Source organism: Macrobrachium nipponense, chromosome 9 (assembly GCF_015104395.2).
Source record: "Macrobrachium nipponense isolate FS-2020 chromosome 9, ASM1510439v2, whole genome shotgun sequence".
NCBI lineage: Eukaryota > Metazoa > Arthropoda > Malacostraca > Decapoda > Palaemonidae > Macrobrachium > Macrobrachium nipponense.
Window position 1 is genome coordinate 68,000,604 of NC_061110.1, and position 13,397 is coordinate 68,014,000.

General features: G+C 37.8%; 1 protein-coding gene across 5 annotated transcripts in view; it reads right to left on the reverse strand.

The window, feature by feature from the left end:
• Positions 1-573: 573 nt before the first annotated feature.
• The window catches only part of LOC135218504 (lysoplasmalogenase TMEM86B-like), a 16,548-nt gene continuing 3,724 nt past the window's right edge, over positions 574-13,397 (reverse strand). For all 5 annotated transcript variants that reach the window (XM_064254865.1, XM_064254864.1, XM_064254866.1 and 2 more), the window contains 2 exons: positions 1,773-2,020; positions 574-1,455 (listed from right to left, as the gene is read on the reverse strand). In XM_064254865.1, coding sequence (XP_064110935.1) covers positions 1,224-1,455; positions 1,773-2,020 — 480 coding nt within the window. In that variant the 3' untranslated portion in view covers positions 574-1,223. The remainder of the gene's footprint in view (positions 1,456-1,772; positions 2,021-13,397) is intronic.

The following is a 13,397-nucleotide window of genomic DNA, read 5'->3' on the forward strand; positions in this document are numbered from 1 at the left end:
AATACCACACTTTTTTGGACGAGTATAAGACTACTGGCTTTTACTGGAGTACTATTTGAAAAAAAAATTCCATAAACATATAACTGTACGCCAGAGAATCTCTCCTTAAACTGAAATTAAGGCATGATATCAATAAATTAGTTTCTTTCAGAAGTTCAGAGGGTCATAAGACTACTTTCTGGTTCTGTAATACACACAATTGGTTGTACCTGAAATGCTGTCAGGTCGATAAGTACTATATATATATATATAATATATATATATATATATATATATATATATATATATATATATATTACGTATATACTATGTGTGTATATATATATATATATATATATATATATATATATATATATATATGGAAATGGACACGTGGGAACGAGTCTCACATAAATAAATTTGACTCGCCACGGGACCGAACCTCGGCCTTTCGAATGAGAGGCCAGAACATAAGCAATTTGCGCACCAAGGTCATAAAGGGAGTTGGAACCTGTTTGCTAACGTACCTAAGTTTCACGGTCCCGTGGTGAGTCAGAAATTTATTATATAGATGATATGTATGATATGATATGATATGATATATATATATATATATATATATATATATATATATATATATATATATATATATAAACATACACGTATGTGTTTGTTTGTGTTGTGGCGTATGTATGTGCAACCACGGTATTATTTCCTGTCCGGATGTCTAAGTAGAAAAGCGATGTAGTTAGTTTTTCGTTGTTTTTCAGGTTATGGCCGAAGACGTTGTTGCATCCTTCTTCATCTGTGTAATCGAGGAAAAAGGGAAATCTCATGACCAAAGGAGCTAAAGCACAAGACGGCAGGTGTACGTGTTAATGGTCTTTTAAATGCGGAGTAAAAGCCGCTCTCACGAAATCTGCCGATAAAGCTTTTATTCTTGCATAAAGGAGTTAAAAGTAAAGCGCCTCTTCTCACGGCATTCCACAGCACATGAACCGAGAACGAAGGAGATGGAATGATCTACGATTCGTACTTTGAACACTGATTTCATCATATCGACTGACTTACTAATATACAAGCTAAATGACAAAAATAAACATCATAAATAGTTTACGCCACTGGTAAATATGACCTCATTAAAGCTTAACATTTGCAGTAGAGCGCGTACAAAGTAGGGGCATTTCACAAGGCAAAGGGCATGCGCACTAAGTATCCTTGAAAACATTACCGAAATCACTATTCTAGTGAATCGTCTTGTTTGGATAATCCTTGAGCCAAAATTTCTCACTGGCACCGAGAGTGATCAGTAGCTGGGCGGAGTAATAAGTTGCTATGGTTACAAACTTCGAATAAGGCTGTGGGATCAAGCCGGCCCCTTGCAGGAAGATAATGCTCAAGTCTGACACGACGAAAATGATGGCACCAGCCGCTGTGCACAGCCGCCGCTCCAGGAGTAACTCTTGCAGGTGGAATCTATACGTGGGAGAAAAACAACACATTACTACAAGCCACGGAATCTGATATGGTTATTAAGTATTTTGGAATACGTGATTTACATATTAGCCTCCCATGTAAATCGCTCACTGTGCTGAACAAATAGATTCTGGAACAAATTGATTTGAAACCGCAAACTATTTGTAATGATAATTAATAACAGCATTACGAATGATGCTGTGCCTAACAATAGCCGTAATTTACTTCAAAAAAAAAACATTTTCAACAATGAAATTTTCAATCTAAAGCAAGACAGTTAAGAATTGATCTCAGATTCCGACAACCTTGGTACCTACCTATCGAGTGCTCTCCACAGCATTGTGGCGATTAAAATGCCGTACAGAATGAAGATTGGAACTGCTACTCGATAATTTGATGGAATGGCCTCCAAAATCATAATTACAGAGAAGACAATAAAAACTGTCAGGTAAAGGATGATGCCGATAACCCAGCTCACAGAACGAAACCCAAATGCGCAGGTGAACGCTATCTGCGCTAACCCAAAAGCCACCACGCCAGGCAGCCCTAAAGATTTCGGAAACACCTGCATGAGAGAAACTAATAGTCACATCATTGTTAACTATAGCAGTAGTAAGAACAATCACCATAGCATTGAAGGTATAAAAAACGAACTATTGGGCCGACAATATTATTAATAACTACGTGGCCATTAAGGCAATGAAGCATTATCAGTCATTTTCTCATTTTTACCATCATACTTTCATACTATCACCCACCTTCGTACATTTTGTACCATTTGTGTCTGAAGTGCAACAAAAAGAGCTTACTAATATTGCCTTATCCATTCATGAAATTACCGCTTCAGTACGACGCATACCCAAAGGTCAACACTTTATTATTATCATTATTATTATTATTATTTTCCAGGAGGAGGGAGGGGGCAGATATAATTGAATGTAGCTTTGTTTCTCAAAGGGCAACTTTTAACAAAATCTCATTATTCATAAATCTTCAATATATTATAAACCCGGCTGATATCACTTCAAACATTACCTTTAAATGCAAGGTCGGATTACTCAAATAAACGGTAATTTTTATTTTTTATCTAATTATTAACTCATATTTTCATACTCTAAAAAAACAATATAGCAATGAAAAGCTCTGCATCAAAGCTGGTAAATTATGAAAAGATTCAAAGTTGAACGGGTAAATGTTTGAAATAAATCAGTAACAGTACTTACTAAACTCAAGCTATTCAAACGAGCATATCATTACAAAAAACCCTAAGTCAGAGTAAGCCACGGATAAGACAAAAACAAAGAAGTCTTGCTTATTTACAGTCACGGTGAAGAATCAGCATATGTATCAACATATGAAGGGGGGGGGAGTGGTTGAAAATCGTCAGCGAGAGGTAACCGGTTTGTTTATAGCCACAACGCTTAATCTTTAATCAATGATACTTGTTGAGGGACCAGAAGGAGGCGCGGGGGAGGGGTTGGAGGAAGGATCAAGAAAGCTTTTTAATTATCACGGTCCTTAATCAAACTAGCCTACTTAAGTGATAGGGCGTTTAAAGTAATAAAATAGCCTTAGTGGTGAGGTGGGGATGAGGGAGAGGAGGGTACATTGAAATCTGGCAAAACACCAAACTTTTTTTTCTTTTTTAGGTCTCCGCAGGGAAGGCACGTATAACCTGTCAGATATGAAAAGAGATCTGCGTTTACCAAAATTCCCTTACGTCCACTGTTATGGCTTCCTTGAAGAACCAGGTAATAAATAATAAACAATCAAAATAACTTTGTAAACTCATGGTTGCTCAGGGGTGTTAAGGCTAAATCACACATCGGCGAATAAAACCCGCGACCCTCGTAATGGCTTGGGTTTACGACTGTCGCGGACCTTATAAAAGAAAAAAAAAAAAAGGAAGATCAGCTGATTACGTCAAAAGTACGACGCTCGCAATGTACAATTACTTACGTCGAGATGAGATTTGTGACGTACGTAGGCGTACACGTATGTCGCCAATGATATAGGCCACACCCACTTTTAATGGTATTATGGGGACAGTAACTGACGTAAATGCAATTTCGTCAGACGTAAGTCAATTACAACATATGATACGGAATCAGACATAGGCAACTTGCGTAAACTGTGTCGTGAACGTGTTGTTAGTGGGAAATGTGTGCAAAGCACTCATTTCCATTCCAGGCGCTGCTGACAAGAGGTACAAGATGGACGAACAGGAATTTGTGAAGACTGAACAATATCTGGACATGATATTAGACACTGTAAATGATGATCCTTAACTCGCATTGGCCATGGTGGATCATTACTTTACCTTCTTGACGTTAAGAATAATGAAAATGCGGCAGGAACGACAGCACAAGAAGCAAAAGAAACAAAGCAGGAGATGCTGGAGATGTGGTCTTTGTTGCAAAGAAGAGAGAAGAAAGGTTAATACGACTGCGTGATGAAAGAATTGGCGATTGAAACTCCAGAACGATACCGAAACACTTCCAGGATTACAGAGCTTTTCCATAAAATTGTTGAAAAAGTCTCGCCCTATGCTGATACCAAACCCTGCACGAAATTTGACAGGACATGAGCGCATCTTTAATTACCGACTGATTAGGCCAAGTCGTCAGTGGAGAGTACCTTTGGCATACTACCAAACAGGTAGATAATGTTAATTATTATACTGTCTTTATTTGGTCAGTTTATTTAGAAACGTATTAATATGAAATACCTTTTGTATACCATTTCTTTTCTAAGAAATTAATGCGTATTTAACAGGAAATACCTTTCGTATACCATCTGATAATGAACCCTTGATGTCGGACAATTAAAAAAAAAGGTAAAAAAAGGACACATCAATGGAAAGAGGAAGACAAGCAAATGCAGATGGTGTAAGAAAAAAATTCCAATGAATTTCCCCTACCTTTCACGAGAAGTTGAAAATGACTGTTTACAATCCCTTGCGGGGCCTGTTTACAAGATAATCGTAAATTTTACCAAGATATACGTGCTTTTTCTAATAAATAATTTTAGTTATTTTGTAAAATATCAAAACAGATAACTAAAATCAGTAACAAATTCTGAGTATATTTCTTGTAAAATATCTACGTAAATTTATTGAGATCGAAGATGCAGTCACTCCTTGGGTTATGCATGTCAATTCTAATATTTCTTTCCACTTTTATTTGCACAATTACAATTATAACTGTCATACTATCATAAAAGATATGAACTAAAACCAACAACAACCCTTCGGTATGTTTATGAGCAACATATAAGAGTGAGAGGCAACACATTTGTTTGTGAGTTGTATTCAGTGTCATATCTATCTTTGTATGATATTCTCAAAGTATATCAAGAACACTGAAAATCTAAATTGTATTGATTGCAGTTAAGTCACAGACATATATTATTAAGAAAAAATCAGTGAATGTCCTGAATAAATGTCAGAAATATTTATATTGTTACTATCTATTTCATTTGAGGTTGTTTTATCGTGATGTATATGAGAGATTCGACCTTAAAAGTAGATATATAAAAATACTGAAATTCTTGAGGCCCAAATATGTTAATCAAAACATACAAATAAAGGCAGGTTTTGTCCACCAAATTCTGCCCTTGAAATTCTTTTTTCATAGCAAGGAAATGAACGTGTCCCAATGTGGCTACTGCGCACCCCCTCCGCGCAGGTTGAGGGGTTGCCAATTAATTGCGTACGTCGAAACGGACACCGAGCTATACGTACGTCGAAAGAGCTATCGGGTACGTTGGCCTGACATGGAGACGACAGTAGTCGTGGCTCGACTGGGATAACTAAGTGCAACAGCTAGTTCTCGCAATCACTTGGTGGATGTCGTGAAACTCGATGACTATGTGAACGCATGGGAAGATTTTGGTCGTAATTCAGTCATAATTCGGCTTTTACGACGGTCGCGGGCTTTATTCGCCGATGTGTGATTTAGCCTTAAGAATACTACCACAGCAGGTCCTCTGTGTCGTCAAAGGCGACTAAAAGGACAGCTGCTGCCTTGCAGTCACACTTTTTACTAAAAGGCTAGTACCACTGCCAATAACTGTGGAAACTGCTGCCTTGCAGTCTTACGTTTTGTAAAAGGCGAGTCCCACTGCCAATAACTGTGGAAACTGTGGCCTTGCAGGTGGACTTTTTTTAGTCAAAGGCGAGACCCACCACCAACAACTGAGGTTGGTGACAGCAAGGGCATGCAATTGTAAAAATCCCTTTGCCAAACAATAAACCATGCCTGATTTTGTAGAGAATATGAATGTGGTTAGGGTGTCCCCTGTAAGCGACACACGTCAAAATCCCCCTACTGACGAGATAAATGGGCAAGGGGTACTGCAAGGCTCATGACTGCAGCCAAAGAAGTTAGTGAAAGGGTGGAAGATAAGGGCAAGTACGTGGAACTTTGGTAGTCTAACAGGAAGACTGGGGGAAATAGTAGATGTGATGGAGAGAAGGAGAATAGATTTCTTGTGTGTGGAAAGAGAGTGGAACTAGAGAGATATGAAATGGGTATAAGCTCTAGTATAGCAGGCCACGAGAGGGAAAAATGGAGTTGGAATGAGAGTAAGTAACTTCTGGAAGGAAAAAATGTTAGAAGTAAAGTGAGCAAATGATAGCCGTTTAAAGATTCAAATAAAAATAGGGGACAAAGTAGTAAATATAATATCAGCATATGCTCCTCAGATGGGGTACCAAGAGCAAGAGAAAGAATTATCTAGACACAAGAGTTTGAGGCTACTATTAAAACAGTGAAAGAGGAGAAGAAACTAATAATAGCAGCTGTTATGAATTGCAGGTTGGGAGAGAGAAAAGATGGGTATGAGGAGGTACACGGAGACCATGGGTTTGGAATTTAAAATGTATATGGGGATTATATATTGGATATGGCTTAGAGTTTTGAATTAGCACGCATGAACAAATGGTTTCAGAAGTTGGATAAGTACTTAAGTACTTGATAAGAAATGAAAGTGGAGGAGTGCACAGACAAATAAGGCACACCCTGGTTAGAGGAGCAGACAAGAGCAATGTGACGAACTGCAAAGTGATCTTGAGAGATGCGAGTGTTAAGCAACATAGGTTGGTGGTGATGGATTTTAAAATGAGAAGTAGGAAACCCTAAAAAAAAGAGAGGAGATCTAGCATTAAATATTTGAGACCTTAACGAAGAAAAGCGGGAGCAATTTGGGAAGTGCAGAGAGAGATGGTGGAAAGGGGAAAGTAGAATATGGACAGGGTAGCAGAGTGGCAAATATCTGGGCAGGCACAAGAGAATTATGTGTGGGGGAAGCAGAGGAAATGGTGGGAAGAGCCAGTGGATATGGAGTGTTGAGAGGAGAAAAATGGTGGTGGAATGGAGACAAGGATCAATAAAAGAAAATCAAAAGCATTTAAGGAATGGAAAGTAAGGCATGCAGAGGGTGCTGAGGAATGATACAGAGAAGAGGAAAGAGATGCGAGAAGGATGGTAGGTATGGCTAGTGGAAGGGCAGCAGAGCAGTTGAATGAAAGGCTAGGAACAAGAGAAGGAGAAAAGGATATCAATAAGATTTCAAACTTCAGGAAAAGGCAAAGACAGGATTTGGGTAAAATGGGTGTCATCAAAGATGAAGATGGAAATATATTTTCGATGGATGAGGACATTAAAAAGAGATGCAGAGTATTTTGAACAACTTTTAAATACTGAAAATGAAAGAGAGGAAATGGGGGAAGCACAAGGGGTGGAGGGACCAGTGATGGAGATACAGGATGCAGAAGTGAAGAGAGCATTAAGTAAAATGAAGAATGGTAAAGTACCGTGTCCATGAGAGTTCCAAATTGAAATGATAAAATTACTAGGTATTGCAGGGGAGAAATGGATGCTAAATTTATTAAAAGTTATATGGGAAGTGGAAGAAACGCCAAGGGACTGGGGGAGAGTCTAATGGTATATATATATATATATATATATATATGTATAATATATATATATATATATATATATAGCGTGTAAAAGCTTCACTGACGTTCCTGGATTTGAAAGGCTCCGTGGGTTCACGCTCCGGTCCAGGCAAGTCTATTATCTAGAAAAAAATTCCCCTTCGGTTAAGCATAAATGAAAATAGTATTAATTCCGAGGTAGAGCGAATTAGATATTAAAGGACATTATAGCTCGATATATATATATATATATATATATATATATCTATATATATAATTATATATATATATATATATATATAATATATATAGGCAGAAGAGCAATGTCATGGACTGCGGCAACTACAGGGGAATTAACCCTTGGTGGACGGGTGACGGGTGAACAAATCAATATTTTACCAACTTACATATGTTTTTTCTAATAAATTATTTTATTTTATTTTGTAAAATTATAGCTACAGCTCACATAATATCAAGACAGATAAGAAATATAGTCAGTAACAAATTCTTAATATATTTGTTGGAAAATATTTATGTAAATTTACCAAGAACGAAGTTTCATTTATTTTTTTTTAATTTGTACACGCTTTTTTCTATTTCTTTGCACTTTTCTTTTAAAATTTAATTTTACAACTGATATACTATCGTAAAAGACTAGAACTAAAACCAACAGCAGCTCTTTGGCATATTTATGAGCAAATTTATAAAAAGACGTCATATGAGACAGAAGCTGTCAATTCCCCCTTGAAGTCAAATTCATTACTAAGCTTGCATGAGCCATCGATTCTTGATTTTAGCCAGAGTAAACCTTACCATTAATAAATTTATGGGCTATAGAAGTATTGGCACCTCTTACCAAATTCATGGCTCTGAAAATAAGGAGGACCTCTACAGAGAAGGGCTGGAGAGTGACAGGAGTCTTTAGAGAGGGGTGGCTTAAAGGTGAATGTGAATAAAACAGAAGTTTTGGTGAGCAGTAGGGAAGACAGAGACAGACTAATATACAAGAAGGAAGAGGCACAATTATAAAACAAGCAGAAAAGTTTAACTACCTTAGGATCTGCTTTAAGCCAAGAGGCAGGATGTGAGGCTGAAGTTGGCCATAGGATAAGGGCTGCGTGGGGGAATTGGAGAGAGGCAGCTGAAGTAGTATGTGATAAGTAAATATCTATCAAACTAAAAGTCAAGATCTATAGCACAGTAATAAGACCAATGTTAATGTATGGATCGGAAATATGGCCTCTAAAAAGATAAAAGGAAGTAAAGCTTGAGAGAACAGAGATGAGAATGCTGAGGTGGATTATGGGAATATCACTTCTTAAGAGACTGGTAAATTATGAAATAAGAAGAAGGGCAGGCTTAGTAAAAATTACAGAGGTGATAAGAGAGTCATGAGGAGGGAATGAAGAGGGCTTAGGTGGAACCTGTTAGAGGAAGAAGGTCGAGAGGGAGGCAGAGAATTAGATGGTGAGATAAGGTGAAGGAAGATATGCAGAGAAGAGATTTGGTGGTGGATGATGCCTTTGACAGAGGGCAGTGGAGAAGGCGCATCAGGCATCTGACCCCTTAATGTTGTAGGGATAACAGTTGGAAAGAAGAAGAAGGTTGCACTTATGTAATAGATGGATCGCCAGTTACTTTTTGTCTTTGAACTGCTGTTTCAGTATCACTCACTGATAGGATGCGAATCCTCATATATAAAGTAAACTGGACTTGTAAAGCATTTGCCTAGGCACAAGATATCAATTGTGCTTCCTCAGTTAGTTATAGGGGATGTTTCCCATTTATTTTACCTAGTAGTTCTATCATACAGGGTCACGGCATCAGATAATTTGCGCCAAAATCCAATATATAATCTGAAAAATGTTTTACTGATAAATACGTAAACACCAACGCAAGAGAGTATGAAAGATTACAAAGAATTGGTGGAAAAATCGTTGATTATGAGCCCACAGAGACAGTTTACTTGCTAAGAAACCACATATTACAAGTGAAAAGAAAACGCAAAATGGTTTAGTCTTAATAACTTATTATCTATATCTAAGATGATGGCATCTTTGACCATGGAGAGGCTGTCATTACGACATCTTATCTTCTCCAAGCTACTTCTAAAAAGGAAGCTGGTTGGCATGTGATCTTCGTAGTTATTGATGACCTAGATGTCTTTGGTTCTCTGATACACAGCTGGAGCAATGAGATGAAGCACCTCTTCCTATCAAAAGCAATTGCAGTACTAGAGGCAAAAGCCTGGAAATTCTTGAAATATGTGTTGTTTATAGCAACTTTATGCTTTCATATGTTTCTTCTCAAAACAAATTACTCTCGCCCCCCCCCCCCTCCCCACACCATGAATGATTTTCCTGCCTCATGATCCAAAGGCACGAAGAATACTCTTCCCAGAAATCTGGCCAGTCAAAAAGTCACCAATAATTATGCGGTATCACACTGACCAGCCAGATTTCTGGGGGAAGTATGTCTCACGCCTTTGGATGTTGACAGGAAAATCATTCATGGAGAGGCGAAGGTTAATTTGTTTTAAGGTAACCTTATTTGGAATTTGAAAATGACATTCTGGTTCTTGTGTGTTAAAGGTCAGAAAGCAGAATAAAAGCATACTTCTAATAGAGATGGATAGGTGTGCAGGCTTATTTTCAAAGAAAATATACAATATGCTCTTTCTACCATCCGACCTAGTGGAGTACCACAAGGAAGTGTTATAAGCATAACCTTCTTCGCCTTAGCAATCAATGGGGTATCCTTTCTTTATCTTTTGCATCAACATGGATGGCAGTGGCTGAATGCCGCCTTCAGCTCTGCATTGATAATATAGCTAAGTGAGCTGAGAAGAATGATTTAAGATTTGCTGCTGGTAAAATGGTAACCATGCACTTTTGCCATATGAAAGGATTGCATCCTGATCCAGATCTGTTCATACATGGGCAGAGAATTCCATGTGTGGGTGAAACAAGGTTTCTTGGGTCGATTTCTAATAGCAAGCTGACTTGGATTCCACATCTGATGTATCTAAAGACAAAATGCGTGAAAGCAACGAATTTGCTGAAAGTTGTGTCCTATACTTTGTGGGGTGCAGTCCAAACTTAGATAATGAGACTACAAATCTTTAGTCTTTTCAAAGTTAACTTATGGGTGTGAAGCGTACACCTCAGCAAAGCCTAACAGACTTAAAGTATTTAATTCACTCCATCATGGAGGAATACGATTAGCTGCAGGAGCATGTAAATCATCTCCCACTGAGCATGCTTGTGGATGCTGGTGAAATTCCTCTGGATCTACAATACCAACGTCTGCTGGTTCAGAGCTGGTGCACATTTCAGAGGCTCCCTAAGTCCTTAAACAGCATTTGTATGAAAAATTAAAGGCATTGGCAGTTTCAAGAAAATCACCCATTTGCTTTTAGAGTAAAATGTATTATCAGGCAATTAAACATGACAAGCATGGAGACTTTTATGGCTAGGTATTCGGTAAGCCCACCCTTTGGGAAAATATTTTAACGAATGAAAGAATGTCCAGTGTTAGGTGATCAGTGTTTCCTTGGCCATATCCTTAAAGAAACTACGGTGCGCAGGCTTGGGATTGGAGATGCAAGACTCACTCGTGTGTTCTTGATGTCCAGCAAAAATCCTCCATTCAGCAATGAACTGTATTATGCCCTTGACTGTGAGACATTTGGTGGTCGAATGTCATGGTCCTGGGAATCAGAGGCATAGGTTCCTCTCTTGGGGACGCAACAAAGATTAACATTACAATTTTGCAATGATGCTCGGGGAGGACTGTAATTTGGAGCAGCAATATATCTTTGTTGGGGAGGCAGGCCTCCTCAACATAATTTAGATTATATACAGTATATGTATGTAGATATGTTTTACAATGATTACACACACACATATTATATATATATTATATATATAATATATATATATATATATATATATATATATATATATATATATATATATATCCTACATGAGACTCCTTCTAAGCTTATTTATTGATTTTTCTGTCCTATTTAATTCTATTACGGCGGCAATAACTTGACAAAAGTTTGTAAATATCCCGCTGACTTCTCCATTCATATATTGTTCAGTAAACAATATCCTAACTCAAGGCCTTTTCATCATCTTATTTAATTCCCGTGACATTTGGATATGGTGAGTGATTTACTTTACTAGCATCCAAAATAAATTTTATGCATATTCATTACATGCGTCAATTTCTATTGTATTTCACTAAGTACTTCGACTTGGACTTTAATAGACTTGTTAAAATAGTTTATGACACCATTACAATATTTCGTGACCCCTGAAGGCCCAACAGCTTTTTTTTAGAGTGTAATTTCCTCTCTAATATTATCAACAGTACCATCGACTAGGGATTCAGAGCCGATGGAACGCTGTTTTTCGGCAATAACTCTTTATCAAAGCATCGGATAAAGGTAAAGTTGGCAAGTGTATATTTTATAACCCTACCTCACTTTTGCAAGTATTTGTTTAGTACTTAAGTTCCATAGTTTTGATATTTATATAGTAAAATGATGTCGCCAAAGCTGGAACCGAGTAAATTACAGAAAAAGATTCTAAACCATTCGTGACGTAAACGTAATATGACGTCATGAGGCTGCGCCCATCCACCAAGCAGGCAGCAAGTCACTACTAACGGTAACGGGTGAATGAATATGCTTGCACGGCCTACTATGCATTTCAGAAGCCATGACAGTGTTTTTCGTAAACAGCTTTAAACCGAATTATGGATTTCCATGCCACTAAAGTACTGACTGTTTCACACTTCGTCCTCATTTTCGAAGTACTGTGGATCGTCATATGTGTTTCATTAATTTTTTTACTTAAGAAAATGAGGTTAAAGCTGCCCTTACCCACCCAACCATCCGCACAAGTGGTGACGTGTATCATGGACGTCGGTGTAGTGTATCCTCCACAATACCCTATCAAATGTTTGCTTACCTTATAGTTAGTTAAATGTAATTTTACCTATCTTGGGCAATATGACATTTTAAAACAAATTAATATATTGCATGATGATATGTCAATTTTCAAAATAATCATTTTTCAATTTATAAGTAAGAGTAATGGCTCTCTGACGCAGATGACGTCATAAGCACCACTTGTTCGAAACGGTCTGAGTACAGCAAGAAGTTCGTCTTTTTTCTATGAGTAAACGACATCATTAAGCACATCTGTCAATTAAGTGTACTACAATAAATTAAGACAATGTTAGAAACACTCAGTGCTTTGTTAACATGGAAGTCCATACGTCGTTAAAAGTGGTTTACGAAAAACACTATTTCTCGAACCAATTCGAGAATGGCCAGCAGGATATGGATTTGTCCCCGTGGTAGCAAGACTGCATTTGTACTACGGCTTGCCACTTTGCATTCAAGCAAGGCTTATGGGAAGAGTGAGAAAACCCGTGAATAGATCATTACTTCTATAGTGGGCAATAGTTACTTGGCAACACTCATCTTTTGCTGCAGCAAAGAGAAGGCTATACTGTCGAAACCTGAGGTAAAACAAACCGGATTGACTCATTTGTAAAGTAGAAACAATACGAGTATCAAGAAAATGGAAGAATTCCAAGCTAACAAGCTAACAACTTACAGCAACAGCTGCTGTGGAAGTTGCGATGAAACCTCTACATAATAATGATAATAATAATAAGGGGACATTGACAAACCCTGCTCGTCATCACTGACATCGCTGAAGCGTAAGATGGAAACTAATATCAGTTAATGAATATGTCATCGGCAAGTGGGCATGGCCCCAGTCAAGAGACGTTTACCCCATACATAAACTTCTCTTCAGTGTGGGAGGTGCCTCGTGAAGTCATAGGTTAACGTCACCACTGCGTTCAAAACCCTTACCTGGCATTTTGATGGCTCTGGCATTGAAAACTCCTGTTTACACTGATAAGTACCAGAGCTATTAAATTTAGGTACAAAATAATAATTGCAAAAGTTAGGTAGTGTTAG